Source organism: Oreochromis aureus, linkage group 13 (genome assembly GCF_013358895.1).
Source record: "Oreochromis aureus strain Israel breed Guangdong linkage group 13, ZZ_aureus, whole genome shotgun sequence".
NCBI lineage: Eukaryota > Metazoa > Chordata > Actinopteri > Cichliformes > Cichlidae > Oreochromis > Oreochromis aureus.
Window position 1 is genome coordinate 10,296,251 of NC_052954.1, and position 25,682 is coordinate 10,321,932.

Sequence of the window (25,682 nt, forward strand, 5' to 3'; positions counted from 1 at the left end):
CATCATTTGAAAAATACATTTATGACACACCTATAGCTTCTATGATCAGAGTGTACGCTGCTTGCGTCTCTCTGTCCAGACCGACCACTGTCCGAACAATACCGTCTCTGAAACCCACGCTGAATTTACCATCCTGATTACCATCTAAAAATGAAAAGAAGTCACAATTTTAGAAATTAAGCGAATTAATATCTGTACGTAGTAAAAGGCACATGCAAAACTCTCACACGCATGGATGGATGGATGGAAGGAGGGTTCGGATGGCACACAAAGTCTCCCATGACTTTAAAACACTGTAACCCATGAACACAGAAAAACACCTCCCACTGTGACCTCTGACCTGTGATGAAGTAGCTAAGTTCAGCGTTGAGACCCGCGTCGTTGTCAAAGCAGCTGAGGCGGGCTACAGTGTGGTCTCTAGGGACACTCTCCTTCAGGGAAACATTGTACACGCGAGGGTTGAAGGTGGGCGTCTCATCATTTACATCCAGAACTGACGCACGGCACACACAGAAAGACACGAGGACACACGGATAGATGTACATGAGGACAAATAAAGGCAGCAGGGTGGTGCAGTGAGTAGTACATTTTTTTTCTTTTTGCCTTTCTTGCTCAGGTGTGCTGTTCTCTGACTAATGGCAGCAGATTTTCCAATCTTCTTCAATCACATCCAGAGCAATCAGCCCAGTCCCCATTTGGGGTTTTTCAAATCCCACCAGCAGGTGGCAGCATTTTATTCAGCAGATGTTTGAGAAATCAGAGGTGGGCTATTTGCCATAATGAAGCAACTCTTTATTATTTCAAAAAACAGTCATTATTTTGGTTTTCATCTTTCACATTAGGGTAATTTCAGAGAAAGCAAAGGTAAATTCAATCTGAATGTCTCACCTATGACAGTCAGGGTTGACGTAGAGGTACGAGGGAACCGTCCTGCATCATATGCAATTATCCTCAATTGGTACTGTCCGATCTGCTCGCGATCCAGGACTGCCGAAGAGGTGAGGACGCCAGTGGAGATGTTCAGGTAGAAGTCGAGGCGAGGCATTCCCATCTGTAATGCTAGTGTAATCAAACCATTCTTATCTTCGTCAGGATCCTCAACCTGGATCTACAGAAGAAAGAGAGGAAGCGATACAGAGAAAAGAAAACCCATAGAAGATTACTCACAGTGTAACAGATAGCAGATGGTGAATAAAATGTGGTTAAATGATGTTTATTTTAACTGATTAAAACTTATTATTCAGTGTTGCAGTGTTATTTGGCAGTCAAGTTTTTTAAAAAAGTGAGAAATTCCTTTAGGACTTTGTGTTTCTGTCTGTCATCACCTATCTTCACTAAATATGGTGATAATATAATCCTCCCTTAAAAGTTGGATAGCACTTACTAAAACCCCCCCCCAATTTCACAAAATTTGGGACAGAAAATATAAATAAAAACAGAATGAATCCCAGATTTAATTACATTAAAAGGCAGGAAACACAACAAATATTTAAACTGTTAAAATTGACCATTATAAAGAAAGTATAAGCTCATTTTGAATTTGATGAGAGCAGCAAGATTGTTGTTGCTCAAGACTTCTGAGTATTCTTTGTCCTATTTTTGGCTTGTGATGATTCAAAATGATTCATTATGATTCATGATGTTTCACGATTTTTCATCTTGTCCGCACTCTTCTGCTCTAAAGCCGTACTGTTGTATGGCATTAACTGTGGTTTAGTATTGTCTTGCTGAAATATGGAAGGCGTTCCTGGATGTGAGCATGTGTCGCTCTAAAACCTGAATATACCTGTCATCATTGATGGGGCCTTTCCAGATGTGCAAGCTGCCAAGCCCATAGGCACTAACCCCATACCGTCAGAGATGCAGACTTTTGAACTGAGCACTAATAAGAAACTGGATGGTCCCTGTCTCCTTTACTCCAAAGGAGTCAGTATCCATGTTTTACAAAAGGAATTTCAAATTTCAGTCAGTTTGACCACAGAACAGATTTCCATTTTCCCTCAGTCCATTTTAAAGTTTTGCCTCAGAGAATGCACAGTGTTTGTGCATGTTCACACATGGCTTTTTCTTTGCACGACAGAGTTTAACCTGCATTTGTGAATGAACCTTGTAAATGCAGGCCTGTCTGAAGGCCTGGAGATCATGGACTGCACAGATTTTTAGAATCTTTTAATGATATTATGCACTTTAGATTTTGATATTTTCAGTTTTCATCAAGGAAGATTCATCTGAAAATCTTCCACAACTTGTAGAGTTAATTTTTTCACATGGGTGTATCTCTATCTATTGTTACTTCTGGGAAACTCTCCCTCTTGTTTTTTATGCCTCATCAGTAGTTGTAGTTGTTCCTCCAGCTGTTTCTGTTTAGTGCCTCTTACTTTTCCAATCTTTTGTTGATTCCATCCAAACTTTTTCGAGATGTGTTGCTGACATCAAACTCAAAATGTCTAATTCTAAATGCAATTCTGTTTTTATTTACATTTCACAGTATCCTAACTTCTTTGGAACTGAGACTGGATTGCAGGACCTCACTATGCTATAAATGTTCAGAAAACCTGTACTCATGTATACTCAATGGATTGACTACAAGAAAGCTTATGACTGTGTCTGGAGGCCAACTTCAAGCCAGTAGCACAAGTCACCATTAAGTGCGGGATTTACCAATAGTACCAGTAGTCGGATGGTAACAAAGAGAGGGAAATTAGTCCAAATAGAGGGGATTGCACTACCAGAAGGCAGCATTGTAGACATCTAAAAAAGCTACAAGTACCTGGGAATTGCAAAGGGAAATGGGAATCATTAAGAGGCCATTAGGAAATAAACCCCAAAATGCAATGGAATGCAATTTTACAAAGCCACAGTCTTTTATTTTACCCTAAAAAATGAGGATCCAATGGGAAGTCCCTCGGGTACTTCAGCCACAGATGGCAGATTAAGGAAGGTTGGGTCATTGTCATTGAGATCCAGCAGGTTGACAAATACTGTGGTGCTTGCTGATGCACGCAGTGGAGGTGTACCACCTAAAGAGGGCGCCAAAGGGATAGATAAAGATATATTTATATGCACGCACACACACACACACACACTCACACACACACCATATCTCATGGTCAAAGGAGTTTATTAGCCACCGTAAAGGGTTTCATGGTCAACATAAAACTTTAGGAATGAGGCTTGGAGAAAGAGGCTCATCGCTGAGAACTGAAAACTATAATGTGATAATGACACATTACAATTTAAGCTTGCTTTTGGATCCCTTGTAATTAATAGGAGCATTTTACAAGTGCAAACCAAAATCAGACTGTAACACACTACTCACGGTCGACAGCTGACACGACGATAGTCCTCATAAGAACCGTGTCCCTGGGGTTTGTGCTTTCCCTGTCCAGTGTTACCCCACTGGTGCGGATCTTCCCTGTACTGCTGTTGATGGTGTAGAAAGGATTTTCTGGATTGATACTGTATATCACTGTCCCATTCTCCCCATTGTCAGGGTCCACTGCCAACACCTGGACACAGAAACCAGTAAAGAAAACCCTTTACTTTCATTTGCTTGAGCTCTTTAGACAGCTTCCTCAAAAGCGTTTACTATACACACATATATCACACACATGTAGAGATATATAAAAAGCTAAATTAGTGGTTTACTTTGCAAAAACAATTTAAAGATGAAGGGATGATCTGCAACAGAATTTTTTCTGGTGAAAAAAGAAAGGAGGAAGAGGAAGGAGGAGGAACATAGAGGGAGGGAAAAGAATAACAGCAGCTGAGCATCGTGTACAATTCCTTTCAACTTTTCGAACACATCAGTCAGCTAAAAGAAAAATAGTAATGTCTCATTTTGTGACACAGAGTTGCGATGGGTGATGAATGCACGAAGCCGGGAGCCCAGCTAAAGCACAGGCTGATTTTTAAAGAGCTGATCAATTATTCAAAGCGCTGACTAAAAATGCTGGAAACTGGTTAATTGGTCATTAGAGGAACAAAGGTTTTGCAGGTATTTAATTATTAAGGGGACATGGTAGGCAGGCATCTCAGAGCCTCATTGATTAGCAACTGCACAGACAAAGGCAGGTGATATAAGACGGGGAGAAGTGTCTGGCCGGGGCCCGTTGAACTGATCAATTCTGGCCCGAGCAGAGCACATTAAAAGATGGAGAGCAAATATATTAGCCTTGTCTATTGAACTGTGGTCCTCGTCTGACTGCAGAGTGGCAGAAAAGGGAATATTGTTTTGAAAGGCGATCTTCGAGGAGGCTTACGGTGTGTGTGTGTATAGAGGCTGCAGCATTGATGGTGGGGTTCTCTGAGATTTGAGTGGGCTGATCCTTGCACTGGACACAGCGGCCAAATTCATCGGCTCACTGGACACCTCCAGGAGGACTCAGCAGGTGGCCTCTTGTCACCATGGAAACACTGGCTGGGCCAGGGCTACACTGGGGCCAATTACAGGACTGTAAGCCTGGGTGGTCAGATTTATTGAAAAATGGTCAGAGGAGCAACTGTGTCTGTCCACTGTGCACATACAGTATGCAGTGCATTGCTGGATGCACCCTGAAAGAAGTCAACTGAGGAATAACTACAAGAGATTAGGAAAAAGTGGCAACATTTTAGCAGTGCAAAGCTTATCTTCCATTTCTTTTTCCCCACCATTTCTTCATTTCACTTTTTTTTGCACTGCGAGATGGGTTCTTGCTTCTTTCTCTGCCTAGAAGCTGAATAATTTGCTTTGCGTATGACTGCGGGCTACATTTTAATTAGCAATTGGACTCCCTTAATTACACTCACTGACGCCTCTTTAATTAATGGACAATCAGGGCTTAATTAACAACAACACATTGCCAAAGACACCAGCAGGACAATGAGAGTTTGGGCTAATAGAGGAGTTTACTTTGTGATGACCTATGCATGACGGCCATTTGTCCATCGATAGCGGAGTATGTATGCAGGTCTATATTTCAAATGTTGTTCTTCAGTTAAAGCAGAAAAAAATGGATGATTCAATCTTCACACTTTGATCACCCTGTGTCTGATACTGAGTATTTTTTTCTTAATTAAAAACACATCTTTGGCATATGTTTTCAAAATCAGATTAATCAAATTAAGCTGCAAAATACTGAATCAAAAAAGGAAAAAAAAAGAATCAAATGACACCAGTGCACCAATCAAAAGATATAAAAAATTCAATAACTTACTTCTAAATTCATTTACTACCCGTCCTACACGAAACTACTCCAAGACCACAGTATTGACTTTTAAGGTAACAGGTAATAAGGTAATATCTTGTGTTTTGTATAAATCCATTGTGCTTTTCTTTGTTTGTTTCTCTTTTTACATGCACTTTATGAAGTTTGTATTGCAGTCCCAACATGTGCAAAGTTCGGGCTTTTGCCCCCTTTTAATATTCTTGACATAATTTCGAGTGTTTTTTTTGTGGCTCTAGTACATTATTTTTTTTGAAAAAAACTAAAAAAATATTCAAAAACATTGTACATGTATTCAAATGGTTAAAATTTCTTACTGTAATGTTCATAAAAAAAGTCGCCATCATATTAGTCAAAAAGTGCCAACAGTCTGAAAACCTAGTGTTATTTTAAAAAGCTCTATAATAACTCTCCTTCAATCACCATGAAGGAGAGGTCAGAGGTCACAACCCCACTCTACACCCCTAAAATATCAGAATTGATGTAATTGTGTTTACAGACAGAATGACACACATGTGTGCAAATGCTAGTAACAACATAACCGCCATGGTGGAGATAATAAACATGCAGTTTTTGTATTAATATTACAGTGTGCCCATTTTACTATTAGTAAGACCACCTAATGAGTCAAGTTACAAGTTGGGCTAGATACACTCACAGAGATGACATCAGTGTTGATAGGACTCATCTCAACTACGTTGGCATTATATGGCTCGTCTCGCCACATGGGGGCATTGTCGTTGATGTCCAGGATGGTGATGTTCACCTAAATTCAGTGGGAGAGGGAAATTATTTTCATTAACTGACCATACTGATACAATATGATGAGCCAAGTCCGATTACTAGAACCTCATAGCTTTTATACTACAGAAAAAAAACATGCTATGGAGCATCTGATGAAGCAGAATTTATTGAGGTCAAATTATTGGTTGATGAGTGATATAAAATAGTTACCGTGGCAATCCCAGTCTTCTGCTGTGGGCCCACGCCTCCATCCACTGCTCTGACTATCAGGATGTACTCTGACTTCAGTTCACGGTCAAGCAGTGCTGTGGTAGTAATCTCTCCTGAAACACACATGGTATCAGATCAAAAGTGCCAAGAAAGGAAAAAGAAAACAACAAGAACAACAACAGCAAAGACTCAGAGAGCGCAAACCCCCGCAGAGACAGCTCACTCTCTGGGCAGTATTTACTTAAGCAAACAGTATTATATTTTATATGTATTCATTTTGTTTTATTTGTTCTTATTAAAGGTACTTTAAGAAGTTTGTAGAGTAGTAAAAAAAAAAGATTTCTTTGTCTTTTGATGAGGATCGCTGTGGACACGGGGTGCAAGCCAGTCACAAAGTGCACAGAAGCAAAGTAACCAAAAAAAGCACAAAAGGTTGGGCATACACAGATTTAAATAAGCCGTCACTTCCAGCATGTCAAATCTAAAATCAGTTTTAAAATCAAACAAAATAGACTTACATTTACAGATTTCAAAAAAAATTCACACACGTCCCTGGTACAAAGACACAACATGCACACACACGTACCTGAGCGTGAGTTGAGACGGAACTGAGAGGAGCCCTCCAGGGAGTAGATGAGTGAGGCCTGGCCAAACTCCCGCGAGGCGTCCAAATCAGTAGCATTCACAAGCAGCACAGTAGCCCCTGCAGGGGGGGTGGGGTTAGATATAAAGAAAGTTACAACTCACTGAAGTGAGAGACAGCATCATGGAGAAAACATGTGAAGTCTAGGACAAAGGAAAGAAGGCAGGGATAGACGAGCAGCAGAGACAGACTGAAATGGCAAACACAGAGCTAATGTCTTCACCGCCCCCATCCACAACTCAACTGATGGCATGACAGTGAGTGGGTTTATGGATTAGTGGATTATCAGCTTGTTTGGCACAGCCCATACTTGGCACAGACTTGATCAATACCCTGGCAGGCAGAGGGGATGAGAGGCTAGCCAGAGCCGCAGGGTTAGCCCTGAGCTCAGCCTTCCATCCCAAGCCTCGGGCCTTCAGCTCAGGGCCAAACACTTTAGACATAGTCTCCTAAACCTCGAGCCCCGGCCCAAGCAGCTCAGCTATGCGCTCCTTCAAAATCGGGTCCGAGGAATAAAAACTGGCCAGGATCTGGCAGAACTCGAGACAGAGAACAAGGCGGTCAAATATCTCATTTCCCTCTAGCGACTGGAAACTAATCTATTGTCTGGGATGAAAGAGTCCTTTGAATGCATGCATGAGAATGAATATAGCATCCAGTGAATACCCTTGAATAGTCAATATCCTATTCTGACTGAGAATTTTAAAACATTATGCAAAATCAAAACAAATAAGACAGTGCAGGCCAGAGGATGGAAATAAAATAAAACATTTAAAAAAAGAAAAAAAAAAAGGAAACACAGTCCCAAGAAAGCAGAGCCATTTGTTGTATATCCTAATAGTAAGGCAATTCGAGTGAGTGGTGACTGTATGTGCAACACATGGTGTTTGTCTGGAGTGTTTAAGTGCTGTGTTGGCTGCGCCGACCAGAAAAATGTATTCTAGCAACTAAACTGTAACCCCAAACGTATGAAATGACTCACCGGCGATAATGTTCTCGGGGATTTTGATGATGTAGGACTGCTTGCTGAACTCGGGTGGGTTGTCATTTTCATCCTGGGGGAGGTACAAACATCAACAACAGCTTGAGTCAATGTGCTAAACAATGAGAAAATGCTAATGTTGCTTAAAAAAGAAGAGTTGCTGAAACCGTCGTCACACATTAACACTGAGATTAGCAAATTTGGGAATTAAGACAGTGAGAAGCACAAACGTTTTTAATAGCATCAGTGCTGGTGGAATCTCTTTGAAGATGGCTACTGAGCTGAAAGACCCTATAATATATTATTTTATGACTTCAAACACTTTGTCATGCTGGCTGCTGTTTTCGCTGTCCAGTCAGAAACTATTTTGAAGCTACTACATTAACTATCCCACCAGTTAATGCAATGTTATGTGTTTTGTGGCTTTAGGAGAAAAAAAAAAGTAGGCTGGACAATAAGTGGATTGATGCTCAAGCTGAGGTAGATATTAAAAAAGAAGACACTGTTGCAGCAATATATGAGAAAATAGTTAGAAACATTATTATTATTACTACTAATGGCACTGCCTGAAGCAAAAGAGTAATCAAGTCCTGTGTACTGATAGGAATCTACAGCGTGCAACAGCTTCGGCTGAAAAACAGACTTTGCAAGAGTATTTACATTTCCTCACAACCTCCCACTCGCTGAATTAGACTATTTCACACCAACACATCCAGTTGTGTGGCTATTCACGGAGAGTTTCCCCACTGTGTGAGCCGCTGAGAAATGTTAACACTTTAACAACAGTCACTGGCACTATTATCTATCTGGGCTCTGTGCTACACTGGCGCAAAGCATTGTGTGTATGTGATGCTGCCAGCCACTGATAAACCCCTGTGGTGTGAGTCACGACACTGTGGAGGACAGCAAGAGAGAGAGAGAGGGAGAGAGAGAGTATAATGAATTTGGCACATCTCTCCCAGTTGGTTTACACAATATTTCTCCCTCTTGTAGGATGTATACAGATATGATTACTGTCCGTGCATATCAAAGAATATTCCAATTGGATTCATCCATTCTAACGCCATTTTTTTTCCTATTATGAACAAAAGGTTTCATGTATAATTGATGGCTATCGTGGGAAATGAGTTTAAGAACCAGCAGAGAGACTGTTTATTAGTGCTGGGTTGCTCGTTATATTTTTACAGCTGTATTTATTGCACCTTAGCAAAGGTCAATATTCATCCTTTTTTAAGTCAACAAAAAATACGATATTACACCCGCACCCTGATTAATGTGAGAATTTGGACACATATTAGACAGCTTTCTGTGACCACAGTTCCAACGCGAGTCGTCTTGAACGTGCAAGCATGATGTCATTAGTGCCTTTAATTAGGACATTTGAACAACCTCCATACACATCAGCATTCAAACATGGTTCAAAGATAACTAAAAAACCCAAAAGCATCATGAAATGAAACCATATAGGTGAAAACTGCCCGTGCATAGCATCACAATACGGTCTGTCCCACGAAACAAAAGAGAATTCTTCATGTACACATTTGCAGGGAAACATGCATCAAAAGCTCTGAAGCACTATCTTGTAGGATCAGAACCCAGAAGCTCATGCAGAGTGTTTTCTTTCCTCCACCCTTTAATATATTAAAACATCTGTGATGCAGTGCGGGTGCGAGTAGACAGCTGTGACTTTTTCTAGTGCCTCAAAATAAGACATTTACTGATAAGACTGACAAGCGAACTGGAAGCTCAGATAGCTGCACAGACTGCGATAAAGCTGCAAACAAAGTTGCAGTGAGACACGGGTTAAAAGGATTGAAAAGGTAAACAGTGAAGGAATACTGAAAGCAATATGTAAGTCAGAAACATATGAAACAATCCACCAGATGAGGCTGGTGACACCTGTCACAAAGTGCAATGTGGATTTGTATAAGGAAGCTCTGTGTTCATTCACTACATATGATATAAGAGCTCTGTTGGCTTCTTTCCTAATTTTTAAAGGGTTTGGCAAAAGTGTCTTAAAAGTGGGGAGACTGTAAGGATTTCTGTCACAGGGTCTGTCATTCAATGCTGCCTGAAGAATTAGAAAGAATCTCAGCTTTGATTAAAATAGTTACTATAATGAAGTTATTTACTTTGTGGGGTATTAGTTGCAAATAAAGTTTAATTAATTAATTATCAGTTTTTATATTATTAAAGATGCATTAACATTTACTGACAACACATTATGTAAGTCTTAGCAATCAATAAATGGGCATCTTTAAGTCTTAATGAATTACAGGTTGCACATCAGCTAATCTTAAGAAAGAAATCAGAGGTTGAAGGCCATTAGGGTACTAGTAACTTTTTTAAAGTCGTTTTTATAATCCTAAAAGTGCCAGCCGCTTAAGCATGCTGCTCAATGGTAATGGGGAAATGCACGTTTTCTCTGATAGATTTAGCATTACTAACCTCAGTGACCTCTGTGCAAGCACTCTAGTTACACTGAACTGTTTGAGTCCTCTGAGACCTACCTTTCAGGTTTTATTTCCTGGAACAACTAACAAACCCCTGAACCCAGAACAATTAAACTTCAAATCACATCTGCTTGCGGGTTTGCTGTAAATAACTTTGGAAAAACAGCATTCAAATGTCTTTGACATCCCGGGAAAAGCTGCCATCCCCTTGGTGATAATGTGAGGTCCATAACATTTTTACACATAAGGCAAGACTTTATAAAAGCTGCTATATGCCGATGGACAGTACATAGCAAGACGTGACAGTTGTTGCTTAAGGTCATTAGTCTTCATCTGAGAGAATGTACAAAGCATCGGATGGTAGAAAACGTTCACAGCTTGAATAAGGCTGCATACTTGTCATGTTTATATTTGGGTTATGCAGGTGGAAAACATACTGAAGATTAAACCAAGTCAAAAGCTGTGTACTCGCAAAATACTGCTCTGTGTCTGCATTTGTTGACAGCTGTCAGCAAAAACTGCAGGAGGAACTGATACTCGAACCTTCAGTTGTGGCTGTGTGTCATTAAGTTGTTGCTGTTGTGTGTATGTTGCAGGGTTATACTTACGATCACCTCCACCGTAACAGGAACAGTGCTGTTGAGGGCTGGATTTCCCCCATCTTTGGCCATCACTGTCAGATAGATCATGCCCTTGGGAACCATCTCATAGTCCAGAGGTCTGATGACACTGATCACTGGAGGAAGGCGCACAAACATCACATCTAAGTAAAATTGCTGGTCAAATAATTATTATAATCCCAAATAATCCAAGCAAAAATTTACGTATAAACAATCCTTTTTAGCTTAACGCACACACTCTTAAACTCAACCACATCTGCGTACCTGCATAGCCTTCCACCATGATGATACGGAAGTAATCAGGGAAGGCCGACACTGAAATGATGGTATATGTCAAGACGTTGTTGGGAGGAGAATCTTCATCCGTAGCCTGTGATTGGGCAGAAGGTGTGCGAGAGCAGACGATGTTAGTGACTTTAACATGTGGCTCAGTAGGCCTCTTTACACACCCAGTGTGTCTTGATGGTGGCAGACGTAATGCTGGAAGAGTGTGATAGCATGCTGGCTTAGCGGAATCAAAGGTGTGCCTTCTGCACAAAAGCTTCAGCTTTCTGGATCTGCTTTTTACACATGCATACAGTAGATTACCACCTCCACTGCCGGCTTTAGGCCGGTATGTCAAAGCACTCTTATTTTGCCTTTTTACCTTTTATATAAAGCAGTGAGGTGTAATAATGGTGGGGTTTTCCCACCTTGAAGAGGGAGTGCAAAAGAAGCTATCGACAGGCAAAGTCTCGCAGAGTGCGATGGGACAGATGTTGCATTAGACAGTGATAATATTTATGACTATATGTCTGCACAGCATGGGTGTTTTTGAGTCTGAGTGTATATGTGCAGCCAGGAAAGTGTCAGTCAGCGTCGCTATGTTATTGGACAGATTAAAGCTGATTCTGGCTATTAGTGGCGCAGGCGTCAATACTGGATGAACACCAACCGAGCCTAGACAAGCCAAGCAGGCAGAGGACAGATGAAACCATACTTTGCAGGTCTAATCCACAACAACAACAACAACAATGATGACACCCCCTCATTATTCTCGAGTTGGCAGGAACTTAAACACGAGTCCTCCGGCTGTGAGGGGAGTCTACTGGGCCCTCACTGGCATCATTAGAGGCTGGACAGGCTGTCAAAAACACTCACTTGTTTCTCTCCATAACACAAATCTCTCCTCTTTGATTTAACGCCAGAGTGTTGAGTAAGCAATACCTTTCTTCCCCCACAACTTCCTAAGCTGCGGCTTTCTCTTCCAGACCATCTTCCTCTATCAAATTCTGACAAATAGTTTTGCATTACCACTCAAAGGTAAGAGGAGTTGGGGGCAGCAAATCAAATAGATGAGCGGCTAAGGAAGCAAAGGAATAAGGAGTGTTGAGAAAATGAAAAAAGATTTAGCTAGAAAGCATAAGCGCAGTGGTAGGAGGCACAAATCTCCAAGGCAAAAAGCAAACAACACAAGAGCCTCTCTTTGCTTTGTCTCTCAAAACACCCTCTCCTTCTATTTCAGCGTTCTTTCGTTTCCTCCATCCCTCCCTTTTTTCCCGGAGTACTCTGTGTGTGCGTACATTTATTTGTGTGTGCACAAGAGGTTCCAGGGCATACTGCTGACACACACACAATTATGCGACCGGCTCCCTCCCTCCCCTTCCTCCTGAGGCGGCGTATTAATATCAGCAGCGTTTAAGGTTAGCTCAGACTAATCAAACACAGCGAGCCAAAGCACTGAGCCCGGCCATCAGCTCGGTTCCCACAATGCAAAAGGCAAACTGCCATAGTGTAACCGTGGCAGCGTAAAGCCACAAGGGATGTAATAGTCTTTCTCTTGTGGGTGCAATCAAAGCAAACGCTGACCCATTGGTTACCACTGTGCCTGCGCACCTCTGCCTTATGTGTGGCAGTGACTGATGGCCAACACAGCAAGCTGACCTGTTCTTTTTGGATACAGTGCAGACAAACATATTACTGCGTGATTACAGTAACAGAGAAGGAACACAGAAGAAAGACGAGAAGGGCAGCCAAGCCAAAAGGCTTGGGAGTCAGAATTGTGCTGGGGTTTGAGTGAGATTCTGTATAGCAGGGTGTAGATTTTATGTGAATGTACCAAATAAGTGCAAGAGAACACAAGGAAATATTCTGTCTCAGTGCTCAGTGTGTGGAATAATTTCATTTCAAATCAATAATAAATAAACAGGGCAGCACGGTGGCACGGTGGTTAGCACTGTTGCCGCACAGCAAGAAGGTCCTGAGTTCAATTCCACCATCAGGCCGGGGTCTTCCTGTGTGGAGTTTGCATGTTCTCCCCGTGTTTGCGTGGGTTCCCTCCGGGTACTCCGGCTTCCTCCCACCGTCCAAAGACATGCAACTTGTGGGGATAGGTTAATTGGATAATCCAAATTGCCACTAGGTGTGAATGTGCGAGTGAATGTGAGTGCGAATGGTTGTCTGTCCCTATGTGTTGGCCCTGCGACAGACTGGCGACCTGTCCAGGGTGTACCCTGCCTCTCGCCCTATGACAGCTGGGATAGGCTCCAGCGCCCCCCGCGACCCTGAAAAGGATAAGCGGAAGCGAATGGATGGATGGATGGATGGAATAAATAAACATTATTTTTTATCTTACAGTGTAGTTTGTTTATTGCAACCAAACAAACTGTTGCTATGCGGCACTTCAATACCATTATGGATGTTGATTTTAGTCTCGAGTGTTAATATTTAAAACCCGCGATGGTCACAGGTGTATGTTTATGGGGTATTTTACAGCAGCTATAAACAGGACACTTTTACGACACAGTCTTGTAAAGAGCGCGTAATTTTGCCATATTGTACAGTAAGCATGCTTTTAAAACTCCACCGCCTTTTGTGTGTAGGTGCTTCTTCGACCTTATGCCTTTATAATCACCCTGATTCGTGCCACTGACTGGACAGCCTGTTCGTTCTCTCGCAGCGAGCCCACATACGCCTCCTTTTGGAAGAGTGGCGCGTTGTCATTGACGTCTAGTACGTTGACTCGGACCCTCCCCGTGGTCTCCTCCCCACCGCCGTCCTTCGCCAGCACAGTCAGCGTGAAGCGGCGCATTAACTCATAGTCAAGGCTGGCCTGCAGAACGACCCAGCCTGTCTCTTCGTCAATTGAAAACCTGCGAGAGAAAAACAAGTGAGGTTAGAGGCCCTTTTTTTTTTCCTTCCTGTGACTACAAGTGCACCGCACTAACTTTATTTCATAAGATTAATATGGTTAGCTCTGGCTGTAAGCACAGAAACCCCCAACACTATCCCACGGACCACTCTCTACCACAGGAAATTTACATCTTTGGACTACAGCTCCAAAGGGGCCAATTAATTCTGGCAAGCACCCCCTATGAAACTAGAAATCCAGACAGTAGTTAGAAAATGACACAGCTCTGGGTGAGAGCCCAGAAGTCCCATGCAACTGGCACCCAAATCTTTTGTTTGTGAAAGGGAGCCAATCAGGAGAAAGCTGGCTTAAGAGATGGAAAAGGTAGCTAAAGACAGATTTTAAACTGTCATGCAAAGCCACTCAAATATATATAATACAGAGTTATATGCAGGGAGGTCCCCTATAAGACACCATATTATGTTAAATAAATAATTAAATATTAAATAAATAAATTTGTTAAAGACAGAAAAATATACATATTATAGGAAGCCACACTAATGATGGTCTTTTAAAACACTGGTGATAATTAATGAGTGAATTATGTGAGTGTTTGTTTTTCTAGGTGTGCGATTCGGTGTATTTGTGGCCTGAAGAGAGCAGACGTTGAGATAAGCGCCAGACATTGTTGTAGCTCAGCTGTCTCTGGTGATGCTGTGTGCCAGAAACAGTGTGGTACAATTGTTAACAAGGGGCCAAATAAATGAAAAATTAATGCGCGCGCGCGTGTGTGTGTGGACTGATTGACTATGTGTAAGTGAGTGTATGTGTGTAGCTGTGTCTTACTGGTCTGGCTCATCAGTGAAGTAGTACCGCACAATCCCAAAAGTGCCTGCATCTCCGTCTGTGGCCTAGACGGGCAAAAAACCCAAAAAACAAAAAGAAGACACACACACATTTAAAATCATGTTTAATTTTGTTTATTTGCTTCCCAGTAAAGTTTTATAGTATGTTCAGTTCCTGTCGTTTGTCGATTTTGATTTTCATCCCGACTTTTTTTTTTGTTTTGCTTCTCATCCACTTTAACTTTTGAGTCACTTTCAATTTCAAGCATCATTTGGCTAAACTATTTTCATGTGAAAAAAAAAGTTTTGTGCCATGTGTCTGTGTACCTTGATTTTCTGTGCTGTAGCCTTGGAAAAGGCTACAGCACAAACAATTAGGAAAGGAAGTTATTGTTGAAGTTTTGTGAGATGATAGCAAAGACACATTGTAATCATTTTTTCTCACAAACCAGCCATGACATATTCATCCCATTCGAGACAATGTATCTGTTATGCTATTCCTCTGCATACATTTGTGCCTGTCTGTGCTGAAGTGTGGGGCAGCATAAGCTCACTTGTCATGAGTGCACTTTGCTCCTTTTCCTAAATTTCTCACTCTAACAGCTGTCTATGACTCTATGATAAAACATGGAAGCCATGCTTCACGCTCCAAAGGTGTTGATTGGATTAAGTCTGATGGGAGGAGTGATACATTTTCCTCACCCGCATGACCCGCAGTTGCCTTAAAAGCAACAACAATTGCTGTCATAAGTTTTGCAGATAAAAGGGGTGTCAGAAGAAATACCATAGAAAGAGCAACACTTCTAGAAATCTTGTGCTTAATGAAATGCCACATTAAAGCGATCTGTCTGTGCAAACACACACACAAACACACACGCCTGCTTGTGTACACGTGAACTGGCGTGTGTACACGGGGTGTTGTGTTGGTGCTGATGGATCGCGGCTGGAGAGGGTGTTGTAATAGAGTTTCACTTGAGTGCCTCTACAGTCAGTTGAAGGGCCAGACTCAAACGTGTCTGCAGCCTGCTCTGTCAACCACAGTGCTGGTCTCTGTGATTCAGTGATGCCCCGATACCGACCTTATTATGTGGACCTCTGCGTACACGTGTGTGTCCAGAGTGCCTGCCTTTTTTTTCTGGAACGCGGCTGTGACATGTCCTTGTGAGCGCGGATAGCTGCAGCTATCAATGTGTTTTCCACTTCCTTCTAAAAATTACCCTATGCTGTTTAGCTGAAGCTTGTAATTTCACAGAGCTTCGAGTACATTGTCCTGGATGGCAAATCGATGTTTCTTTTTAATGTCCGAATGGCCCCTTCTCAGTTGTCAAGTGTAATGGAGCACATCCTGCTGAACAAGTAGAGAGCGGCTTGCTAAATACAAACGGAGTGTTTGGAAATCCAGTCAGGTTGTAATATTAACCTTTGAGTTTTCATCCATTGAGTCTCAATGACTTCATCATTTAATGCCGCTCAGCTGGCTGCCCCCACCCTCCGTCTTTGCATTCCAGCCCATCCCTTCTCCTCCACTATCTTCCCCTTTTTCCTTGTGTCTTTTCCTCACTTTCCTTTCTGCATCCGAGCGCCTTTCCACGTTCTCCCATCCCCTGCACGTATCTCCCTTAGCACACCCTTGGTCCTTGGTGCCTCCCTCCCTCCCTTTGCTCCCAGGTGAGTGACAGGCCCATAAGTGCTCCAATGATAGTGGCAGGGGTGTTAGCGTGACAGCTATCGAGGCAGTGACAGGAGCCCGAGCCCAGCCTGGGAGCTAATGTTGCTTCTGCCGCTACAGCCGAACTGCTCTCGCTACGACAGACAGACAGACCTACAGACAGCATGCTTCCTTTCTTCAGCCAAACAATCGCCATGGCCCAGTCACTTTGCCAACTGTATGTCAAAGACTTTCAACTTTAGCCACAGAAGGCCCTCAGCAGATGGACAGTAGAGACTGGTTGGCGGAGGGATTTTGCAGTCACTTAACATCTTGGGAATTGGAATCCTTGACACCAGGGTATTATGCATTTGCCCCTCGTTGCCATGGCAGCTTAAACTTCTTTCTTAGTCAGTGAGTTGGAGGTGATAGAAAAGTTGAGGTGGGGTGCACAGGGGGAGAGTGAGCGTAGGACTTAATGAGGAAAGAAATGACATGGAAATAAAGCTGGGCAATGTGCCTTACTAATGTGACTAAAATCCTAGCAGACAATTACAACCACCATTTAAAGTGCAGTGATGGTTCACGCGGATAAATAGTTTTCATGCTAATGGATTCATGAAACATGACTTTTTAGGGAGCAACTGAAATAACTGAAAAGAGTTAGAAAAACTCAAAAAGAAAAAAAATAAACTGTAAAGGAGGCATTCTGGTAAGTGAATGCTGTATACCAGGATAGCACAAAACACTTTAGGTATATCGCTACTGTGTTCTACAACTGTGTACAGACTATGCGGCAGATGTACTGATAAATACTGGGCCTGGACTGTAATAGCGCTGAGGAGCAGGGCACTGAGGTATCAGAGTCAGCGTTCTGATCAGAGTCCAAACTAAATTGTTAAGAAGTTTCTGCACAAAGAGTCACAGTGCTGCTGATTGCCACTATAAACTCTGCAAACCCCAGGGTCCTCAGGCAGTAACTACAAAGAAGAAATTAGTTCTCAGTTGACCAGTTTGGTTAAATGATGTGTTTCTTCACATCACAGGGGCAGAGCCAGTAGGCAAACACAGTTCTGTGTGTGTGTGTGAGTACCTGTGTATTTACCTTTTGTATTTTGTATTGGATGGTGTGTGTATGTGTGCGCATATGTTTGTGAACATGTGAGAAGGATACAGATGGACAAAGATTCATAGGTTCATTCAGTTTTGAGGTAAAAATGCACCCGAACCATTTACAGTATAAACAGCTATTATTACACTCAATTGCTTTCAAGAGAAAACGGAAATGAGAGCTTCCCCTCGAGGATGGCAGAGAGACAAGGGTAGTCTGTGTGCGTATGTGTGCAAGTTAGGACTGGGATTGAGGGAGTGGGGGTTTGCAGGACCATTTTCCTTAGCGAGGAGGTTAAAGCTGCACGGGCTTCTCTATCTTGAGTGAGCTAAAATTTGAATTGATTGGCTACCAAAATTGCTTTTTCTGCAGGAGCTTTGGAGGCATGGAAAAGGAAACCAATTACTGCCTGTCAAAGCATGCTGTCAAAATAGAGATGACCCCCAGTACCAACACAGACAACCTCCTCTGTCTCAGTGTTGCACACCTAAACGCAATCACAAAGAAGGGATAGCAAATGCGGACCCACATGTGCACATAAACAGTAAAAGTAAAGCTGTCTGGTCTGTGAGAGTGACTGTGGAGGAGACGATGATAAAGTCACGGTCCACAAGGTTATCGTCCTGAACCTGGGCTCGTATGGAAGAAATATAGTATCATCAGAATCCAACTATTTTTAGACATTGAATTTATAACACTGAATTTTTATCCTCCAAATTTCCTGCAAAAATATTCACCTGCAAAATTCACCTGCAAAAATTCAACTGCAAAATTCACCTGCAAAAAATTCACCTGCAAAATTCACCTGCAAAAATTCAACTGCAAAATTCACCTGCAAAAATTCACCTGCAAAATTCACCTGCAAAAATTCACCTGCAAAATTCGCCTGCAAAAATTCAACTGCAAAAGTGATGACCTTAAATGACCCAAGCCAGAGCAATCAGCACTAGATCGAGTCGAGCGGCTCTCAGCCAATTAAATTACGCTGTTTGATCACATGACACAGTTAGCCGGCAGTGTCTTCTGAAAAGATAGCTGTTTAGAGGTGAGTGATTAAGTTTTTCTCCTAAATAGAGATCATTACAGAACGCCTAGTCCTACTTAAAATCCCATTCATTTTTCTTTTATTTTATCATCTACTCGAACTGAGGAAAACGTTTGACTAACTCAAAGAAAATTTCCGCGCCTCCCCTGCCTGTCTGCAGAGGCAGTTTTGAATTCAGGAGCGGCAAGATGGCAGCGGCAAACCCTGGCGGTTCTCCGGTAAGTATATTATGTTTTATCTTCAAGTTTGTCTTTTGAAACGTTAATTTTATTTAAATCAGTTGGTCACGTATAAAGTACACAGACGGGGTCTTTGCTCAACTCGTCTGATGCGTGTCTCACTAAGCGCTACATGCTAGCATCCTGCTAACCGAGCTAACCTTTACATGCTGTGCTCTACAAAATAGGATACTCGGTACAAAACCATACTCCGCAGATATTGATAGATAGACGAACACTGCAAATATAATGTGGGAAACGAGAACGGCGTTGGGTGAAGGGGTAAAATACACCATGAATAAAGCCATAGAGTGAATGGCTGCCATGGTTGCAGAACGGCCTGATTTAATGACAAGAATGGGGAAGAGTGAGGTGAAGTGAACCAAAGCCACAAAACACGGTCAGACGAGGCGGGAATAGGGCAGTGATACGTCCGTCAGTATGATGTTGGTGTGTGCTTTAGTGAACAAAAACTCGAGACCGGTAGCAGGAAGATGGGAGACTCGTGTTTCACTGGAATAGTGGTGAATTAAAACGTCCTTTGTTGGGGAAATTTAGGTGTAAATGCATCCATACAGGCGAGACAGAGGCAGACCAGGCAGTGAAGAAAACAATGCAAACATTAGAAATATTAAAACGGAAATATGGGATTAATATAACATACAATTAGGGAAAATTGAAGGAACACAATGTAAATTATACTGTAAAGTCATTAAAACAGCATAACCTGATTAAAAGAAACATGTAATTAGGTAGGATGGTGGTGATGATGATGATGATGATGATGATGAGAATAATATTAAAAAACATGTACAAGATGGGCATGTATACTTGTACCCAGAATTTAACAACTATAAAGTTGTGGCATGCCAGTACCTTACCCCATCCATTATATCCACACTTTCAGAAAAGGATATGGTCAATATCTTTACAAATACTATCTAAACTTAAACAGATAGCATAAGTTAAACGGGATATTCCCTCTGCGCTCTCCTAGAGAGAATACATCAAATTAAACAAATAAGTAGCCTATGGCATTTAAAAGTGGTTACCTACAATTCTGAAATGATAATACTAATTCTTATTGATGATGATATTGTATTTGAAATCCTGGTGTAACACTGAACCCGACATCATAAAATGATTTCCCTTGTAATGTCAGGGAACTACAACCAAGGAGGAAAATATTACTATCTCACCCTTGTATCCAATTACATAACAGCACTGCTTGGTAAAGGTGTTGAATTAGCTGGGTCGCTCAGTTTGGGGAAAATTGTGGGTAGCCTGCAAAGGGCCTCAACTTCTCCATTCCCACAGTGTGCAACAAATGGGCACAGCTGATCTTCAAGATTGGAACATCGGCCAATTACTTCCAACTTTAACGTATTTTTGCAAAAATATTCTTAAAATTGTCTCTTTACACAGATCATAATGATACAAGATGGCACTTGTGTAATTTCCTATAAATTCAATAAATCTAAATAATTGTTACCAACCCGGTAAATCCTGAAAAATGTTTTAACAGCTGTGTTAAATTAAACTTCATACTGACACATGCTGGAAAGTGCATTCATGAGACAATTTTTTTATGCCTTCTAGAGCAGTAGCAATCAAAGATTTTAAGGATTCTTTTACATTTTTTTTAAAACACTCTGATTAAGGCATATGTTGTTCTTTATTATCGGATCTAAGTTTGTTTAAAGCGTCGAATGTTTTGAGGTACTTTTCTTTGTTTTCAGGGTTCGTGGCAACCACGGATGGGAAAATGTGGAGGTTGCACAGCTGATGTTTACTGTTCGTGGCACAGGAAGAGGCAGTTTCATTTCAGGAATGAGTGTGCACAATCAGAGGTTTGTTCTCATAAAATACTGTCAACCTCAAATGTTTCAGACATAAGATGGAAGGTGTTGCAGCTTTATTTCCATTATTTAAAAGTACATAAACATTTAAAGGGTATAGTTTTATGAAAAAAGTTTTATAGTAAAATGTCTTTAGAGAACAGTGCCCTATCCAGCAGGATATATTGTCTGATATGTGTCAGGTGTTTTTTTTTTTTTTTTTTTTTTTGTTGTTGTTGTTGTTGTTGTTGTTGTTTCTGTTTCTTTCAATTTCCATTATTTACCCCTCAAGGAAGAAAACATTGGACAGGTCCTACAAACCCCAAAGAGCCTTCAGGACTCTGCCCTATTTTTAGTTATTCACACACCTTTTCCAGTCTGTTACTTCCTTCCTGAATGTTCATTCTGTGTTAATGGTCTGGTTGTCATCTCATGTGTTGCCACTGATCATTACAACCCTTTTGGCACCTTTTAAGTGATATGCCTGGGTCCTTCCTACATGCCCTGATAATGTATTATTACTGTTGTCATGCACACATTTCATGTAGGGTTAGAAACAAGCAGGGAATTTCTCATACACACCAAAGAAAGGCCATACCTAATTAAATATTTTTTGTATATTATTTCAGAATAGAGCGACTGTGGAGAGACCTCTGGGTGGCCGTTACATGCATTTACTACGATGTTCTTCACAACCTTGAGGAAGAAGGCCTTCTTGACATTTCAAATGCTGCACACCTCTTTTGCTGCCATTACATCTTTCTTTCTCGACTGGAGGATGATTTTAATACATTTTGCAGTGGATGGGACAGAAAACAACATGAGTCCCAACCAGCTGTGGGAGTTGGGTCACAGATATCACCCTGTTCCTGTTCCAGAAAACACACAGGTAAAGGTGCACATTTTAGTACTCATTGATTCTCTTACAGAGAATGTGATGATTTTATGGATAATTAAAGTCAGTCATAAATCCACAAACACAACAAGCTGAAAGTCAGTGATGCTGCTCGGTTTGCAGTCCTGAATATCACGGCACAAGCAGGATTCACTGCACTGTTAATGTTAGCTATGTTATATTGCTGCCTCTGTTCGGTGGTGTCGAGCCAAACGGACTTTAACGTGTGTTTGAGCGAGCTGACGGTTCACTCGTTAAGCTGAAAGAAAGATGCTTTAATCACAGGAGTCACACATGTGTCCACTGGACCATCTGGGAACTCTTCTTGTTTAGCACTCGTAATAACACAAACACTAAATCCTCCTTCTCTTGTGCTGTTTTGTAGCAGTGTGTACACCTGAGACTGTCACCTGTCTGTCTGTCCTGCACTCTCTCTCTGTTTCTTTCTCTCTGATTGTGGAATAAAAGTATGAACATGTATTTATAAGTTTCACTTGTGTTTGAATCCTGCAGCTTATCACACATTTGATTTCCATGTGTGACAACTGCAAGTGTCCACAGTGAGGACAGACTGAGGGACCCACTGCTGCACATCATCTGTGAGGCTTTGCACCCTGATGATCCACCAGGACAAACTCAGCAGTGTGTGAGGAAGAGGAGGAGGAAGAGCCAGCAGCAGCTGACAGATGGAGAGAATAGACATACTGTTCCCTGTTTGTGAAGGACTGCTAGAAAAGTTTAAAATGACTAATTGTCTGTCCTGAATCAGTCTTATTAGGTAATGTTCAAATAATGTTATCATCCCAGTGTTTTCAGTGTGGGAGAAAGTACTCAGGGCCTTCAAGTTACACACTATGAAAGGCAGCAACAAGTTTAATATTCAGAAACCTAAAGTATGTATCAGCAGCAGAACGGAGCTAAAAATAAATGTTTGTTTCAGTTCTATGAAGCTTTGAGTATTTTGGATTAGTAGCACTGCTGTGTTTGTTGCATCATATTGCTGTAATTGTTTATATGCTTTATATATTCTGAGGTAAGTTGATCTATAGTGTTACATCATATTCTATAAGGATGTTATGTGTTTGTTTACTTTCTGCCCAGTTTGACCCATTTAGCAGAAGTCAGCCTTAAAGTAGTTATGACACGGTATGATTTTCTCACCCAATAAAGGAATATTTAATATATCAGTCTACTCTTTGTTTATTAGAAACAGTTTTCACAGCTCGTACATTTTCTTTTTACACATATATGTAAGCATTGAGCCAAATTTAGTAATGCCAACATATTAAACGAACAACATTTGTCCTCTTATATATAATACACCTATATATGCACTGTCAAAGATATTTGTCTTTGAGTGAAGATTTAAGGTGATAGGACTTATAAATAACTGGAACGTGAATCTTTACTGAAGCTCAGTATTTGACACAGTTCACTCGCATGAATTTCACTCACATGTGCTGTACCAGTGTACCTGCACATGTGATGTGACAATAGAAGTGATTTGATTTGAGAGTTCAAACTCACTGCTGTAATAACTTATAATGATTAATATAATAACTATAATATTGGCCATATCATATTTACACTGACTTTAGTCTCATGAACAACATTAGCTAATTGTTATTTACTAGCTAATCTTAAATGACTGTTCAGTACAGAAATGAAGCCCAACAATCATGTTTTACAGTCCTGTGGTCTCGGCCTCAGATACTTATTAAATCACACAAAGCTCGTATATAGACAAACACACGAACAAAATATGTTCTCCTTCATTTCTGTCAAACAAAGCTGTATGAAACGTTTCCAGCGGTTGGTGTTATGGTTGCTAGGCAACCTGGGAAGCGCGACGGAGGCTAGACCGTCCCATTTCACGAGCCTCGCACTTCCGGCCTTAGCGGTCTTTGAGTACGCGGCCCTTGAGGATCGTTGAGGCTGCGTACTTTAAGGCTGCAGACCCTGAATTGGGATACAGCCTTAATCACTCACCTCTAAACAGCTATCTTCTAGGAGACACACTGCTGGCTAACGGTGTCATGTGATCAAACAGCGTAATTTAATTGGCTGAGAGCCGCTCGACTCGATCTAGTGCTGATTGCTCTGGCTTGGGTCATTTAAGGTCATCACTTTTGCAGTTGAATTTTTGCAGGCGAATTTTTGCAGGTGAATTTTTTGCAGGTGAATTTTTTGCAGGCGAATTTTTGCAGGTGAATTTTTTGCAGGTGAATTTTTGCAGTTGAATTTTTTGCAGGCGAATTTTTTGCAGTTGAATTTTTTGCAGGTGAATTTTTGCAGGTGAATTTTTGCAGTTGAATTTTTTGCAGGTGAATTTTTGCAGGTGAATATTTTTTGCAGGGAAATTTGGAGGATAAAAATTCAGTGTTATAAATTCAATGTCTAAAAATAGTTGGATTCTGATGATACTATATTTCTTCCATAGGCTCCTCTGCTCTGGTTAGGTTTCCACACTACTGATCGTGGCAAAATCATAGATTAACATTCATAAATGCTACGTAAGAAGTAAGGCCCAGAGAACAATCATTTAATCAAACACCCCTACATCATTGTGAATACTTAAATCAGGAGGAAGTCTGAGCTGCAACCTGTCAGCATCAACGGGGAGTGCGCGGAAAGGGTCTCCAGTTTCAAGTTTCTGGGTGTGCACATAGACACAGACCTCCAATGGAGCTCTAACACCTCTGCGGTTTTAAAGAAGGCCCAACAGCGTCTCCACTTTCTGAGAATCCTCAGAAAAATGGACCTGAAGGAGGAGCTGCTGACCGTTTTCTACCGCTGCTCCATTGAAAGTGTGCTGACATATTGCATCGGTGTGTGGTTCTCCAGCTGCACCACAGCACAGAGAAAGGCACTCCAGAGGGTCATCAATATGGCCCAAAAAATCATTGGACATCCTCTTCCCTCCCTGAAGGACCTGTACAGCACTCGCTGTCTCAAGAGGGCACGCAGCATCCTACGGGACGGTACACACCCAGGACACCGGGTGTTTAAGCTGCTGCCGTCTGGCAGGGGGTTCAGGCTGCTGAGGTCCCGAACAAATAGACTCAAGGACAGCTTTTACAACAGGGCAATAGCCCTAATCAACGCAAATAGCTGACCTGACTGGCTACCTACCTGGACTCACCGTTAACAATGGTAAAAACAGTAATAATAATAATATTTATATTTATAACAAGGTGCAATAATAATTAATGTGCAATAATAACAGTGTGCAAAACAAATACACTTATTCTTCTTTTTTATTACTAAGTTATTATACTGTGTTGTGTTGTTTGTGTTGCGTTGTGATGTGTCATATCGTGTCGTGTTGTGTTACATGTAGTGCCGACGTAGGACAGTTTTCCAATTTCATTGTACTACTGTACTATGTATGACTGTGCAATGACAATAAAGAGTTATCTTATCTTATCTTATCAGTACACGTACAATACGTTACATGTACATTGTTCATTGTAAATAGATATTGGTAAACAATTTTTAGTGTAAATATGTGCCTTTTGTTTTACACAATGAATATGGAGCTTACAAACAAGACAACGACAAAGAACCTCTTAATTTTCCATTTGTTTGGTGTTTATGAACAACCGTTTTTGCCATCTTACTATATACGATTAACATTAAAAAACATGATAATTTAAAATCATGTCTATTTTTCTATACATAAGTAAAGTGAAAAACTGACATAGTTATATATAGTTATAAATAAATGACAGGGGTATTTTTCAGGTCTGAGAAGTAAAACTGGTACATTACAAGGTGTCTTAAAACTGCATTTTTTTAAATGACCAGCAGGCAGTGAGTCCTCTGGATGCAATAAGGGTGGTATACAAGTCTTTGGTAAAACGGCCCTCGGCTTCCTTGTCTGTAACCTCAGGCTCATTTATCACGTTGTTAGGCAGTAAGCGTGTAGTGTCGGTTTCACAGTCAGATCGTATGACGCATCCTTTTTCAAAATAAGATGGCGATGGTGAACGGTACTTCACTAACTGTCAAAATATACTTCATTAAAAGAATTCGGTCACAACAGCTCTGCTTGTTAATCATCAGAAACAAACTTACAAACCAGCAGACAGAAGTGTTAGTGATTAAATTGCTTTAA

At 41.2% G+C, this 25,682-nt stretch overlaps 1 protein-coding gene and 1 long non-coding RNA gene across 2 annotated transcripts in view; one reads left to right on the forward strand and one right to left on the reverse strand.

Moving 5' to 3' along the window:
- cdh23 (cadherin-related 23) overlaps nucleotides 1–25,682 on the reverse strand; it is a 189,346-nt gene that overhangs the window by 43,080 nt on the left and 120,584 nt on the right. Inside the window, exons 14-26 of the mRNA XM_039621895.1 lie at nucleotides 14,812–14,876; nucleotides 13,750–13,987; nucleotides 11,121–11,226; nucleotides 10,845–10,972; nucleotides 7,784–7,856; nucleotides 6,745–6,861; nucleotides 6,159–6,271; nucleotides 5,863–5,970; nucleotides 3,320–3,509; nucleotides 2,875–3,020; nucleotides 889–1,108; nucleotides 341–493; nucleotides 31–144 (exon numbers count right to left, since the gene is read on the reverse strand). Coding sequence (XP_039477829.1) covers nucleotides 31–144; nucleotides 341–493; nucleotides 889–1,108; nucleotides 2,875–3,020; nucleotides 3,320–3,509; nucleotides 5,863–5,970; nucleotides 6,159–6,271; nucleotides 6,745–6,861; nucleotides 7,784–7,856; nucleotides 10,845–10,972; nucleotides 11,121–11,226; nucleotides 13,750–13,987; nucleotides 14,812–14,876 — 1,771 coding nt within the window. The remainder of the gene's footprint in view (nucleotides 1–30; nucleotides 145–340; nucleotides 494–888; nucleotides 1,109–2,874; nucleotides 3,021–3,319; nucleotides 3,510–5,862; nucleotides 5,971–6,158; nucleotides 6,272–6,744; nucleotides 6,862–7,783; nucleotides 7,857–10,844; nucleotides 10,973–11,120; nucleotides 11,227–13,749; nucleotides 13,988–14,811; nucleotides 14,877–25,682) is intronic.
- On the forward strand, nucleotides 18,612–22,130 carry LOC120443356. The gene is made up of 4 exons (XR_005615380.1): nucleotides 18,612–18,832; nucleotides 20,572–20,682; nucleotides 21,300–21,559; nucleotides 22,079–22,130. It is a non-coding gene; the product is annotated as an uncharacterized LOC120443356 (long non-coding RNA).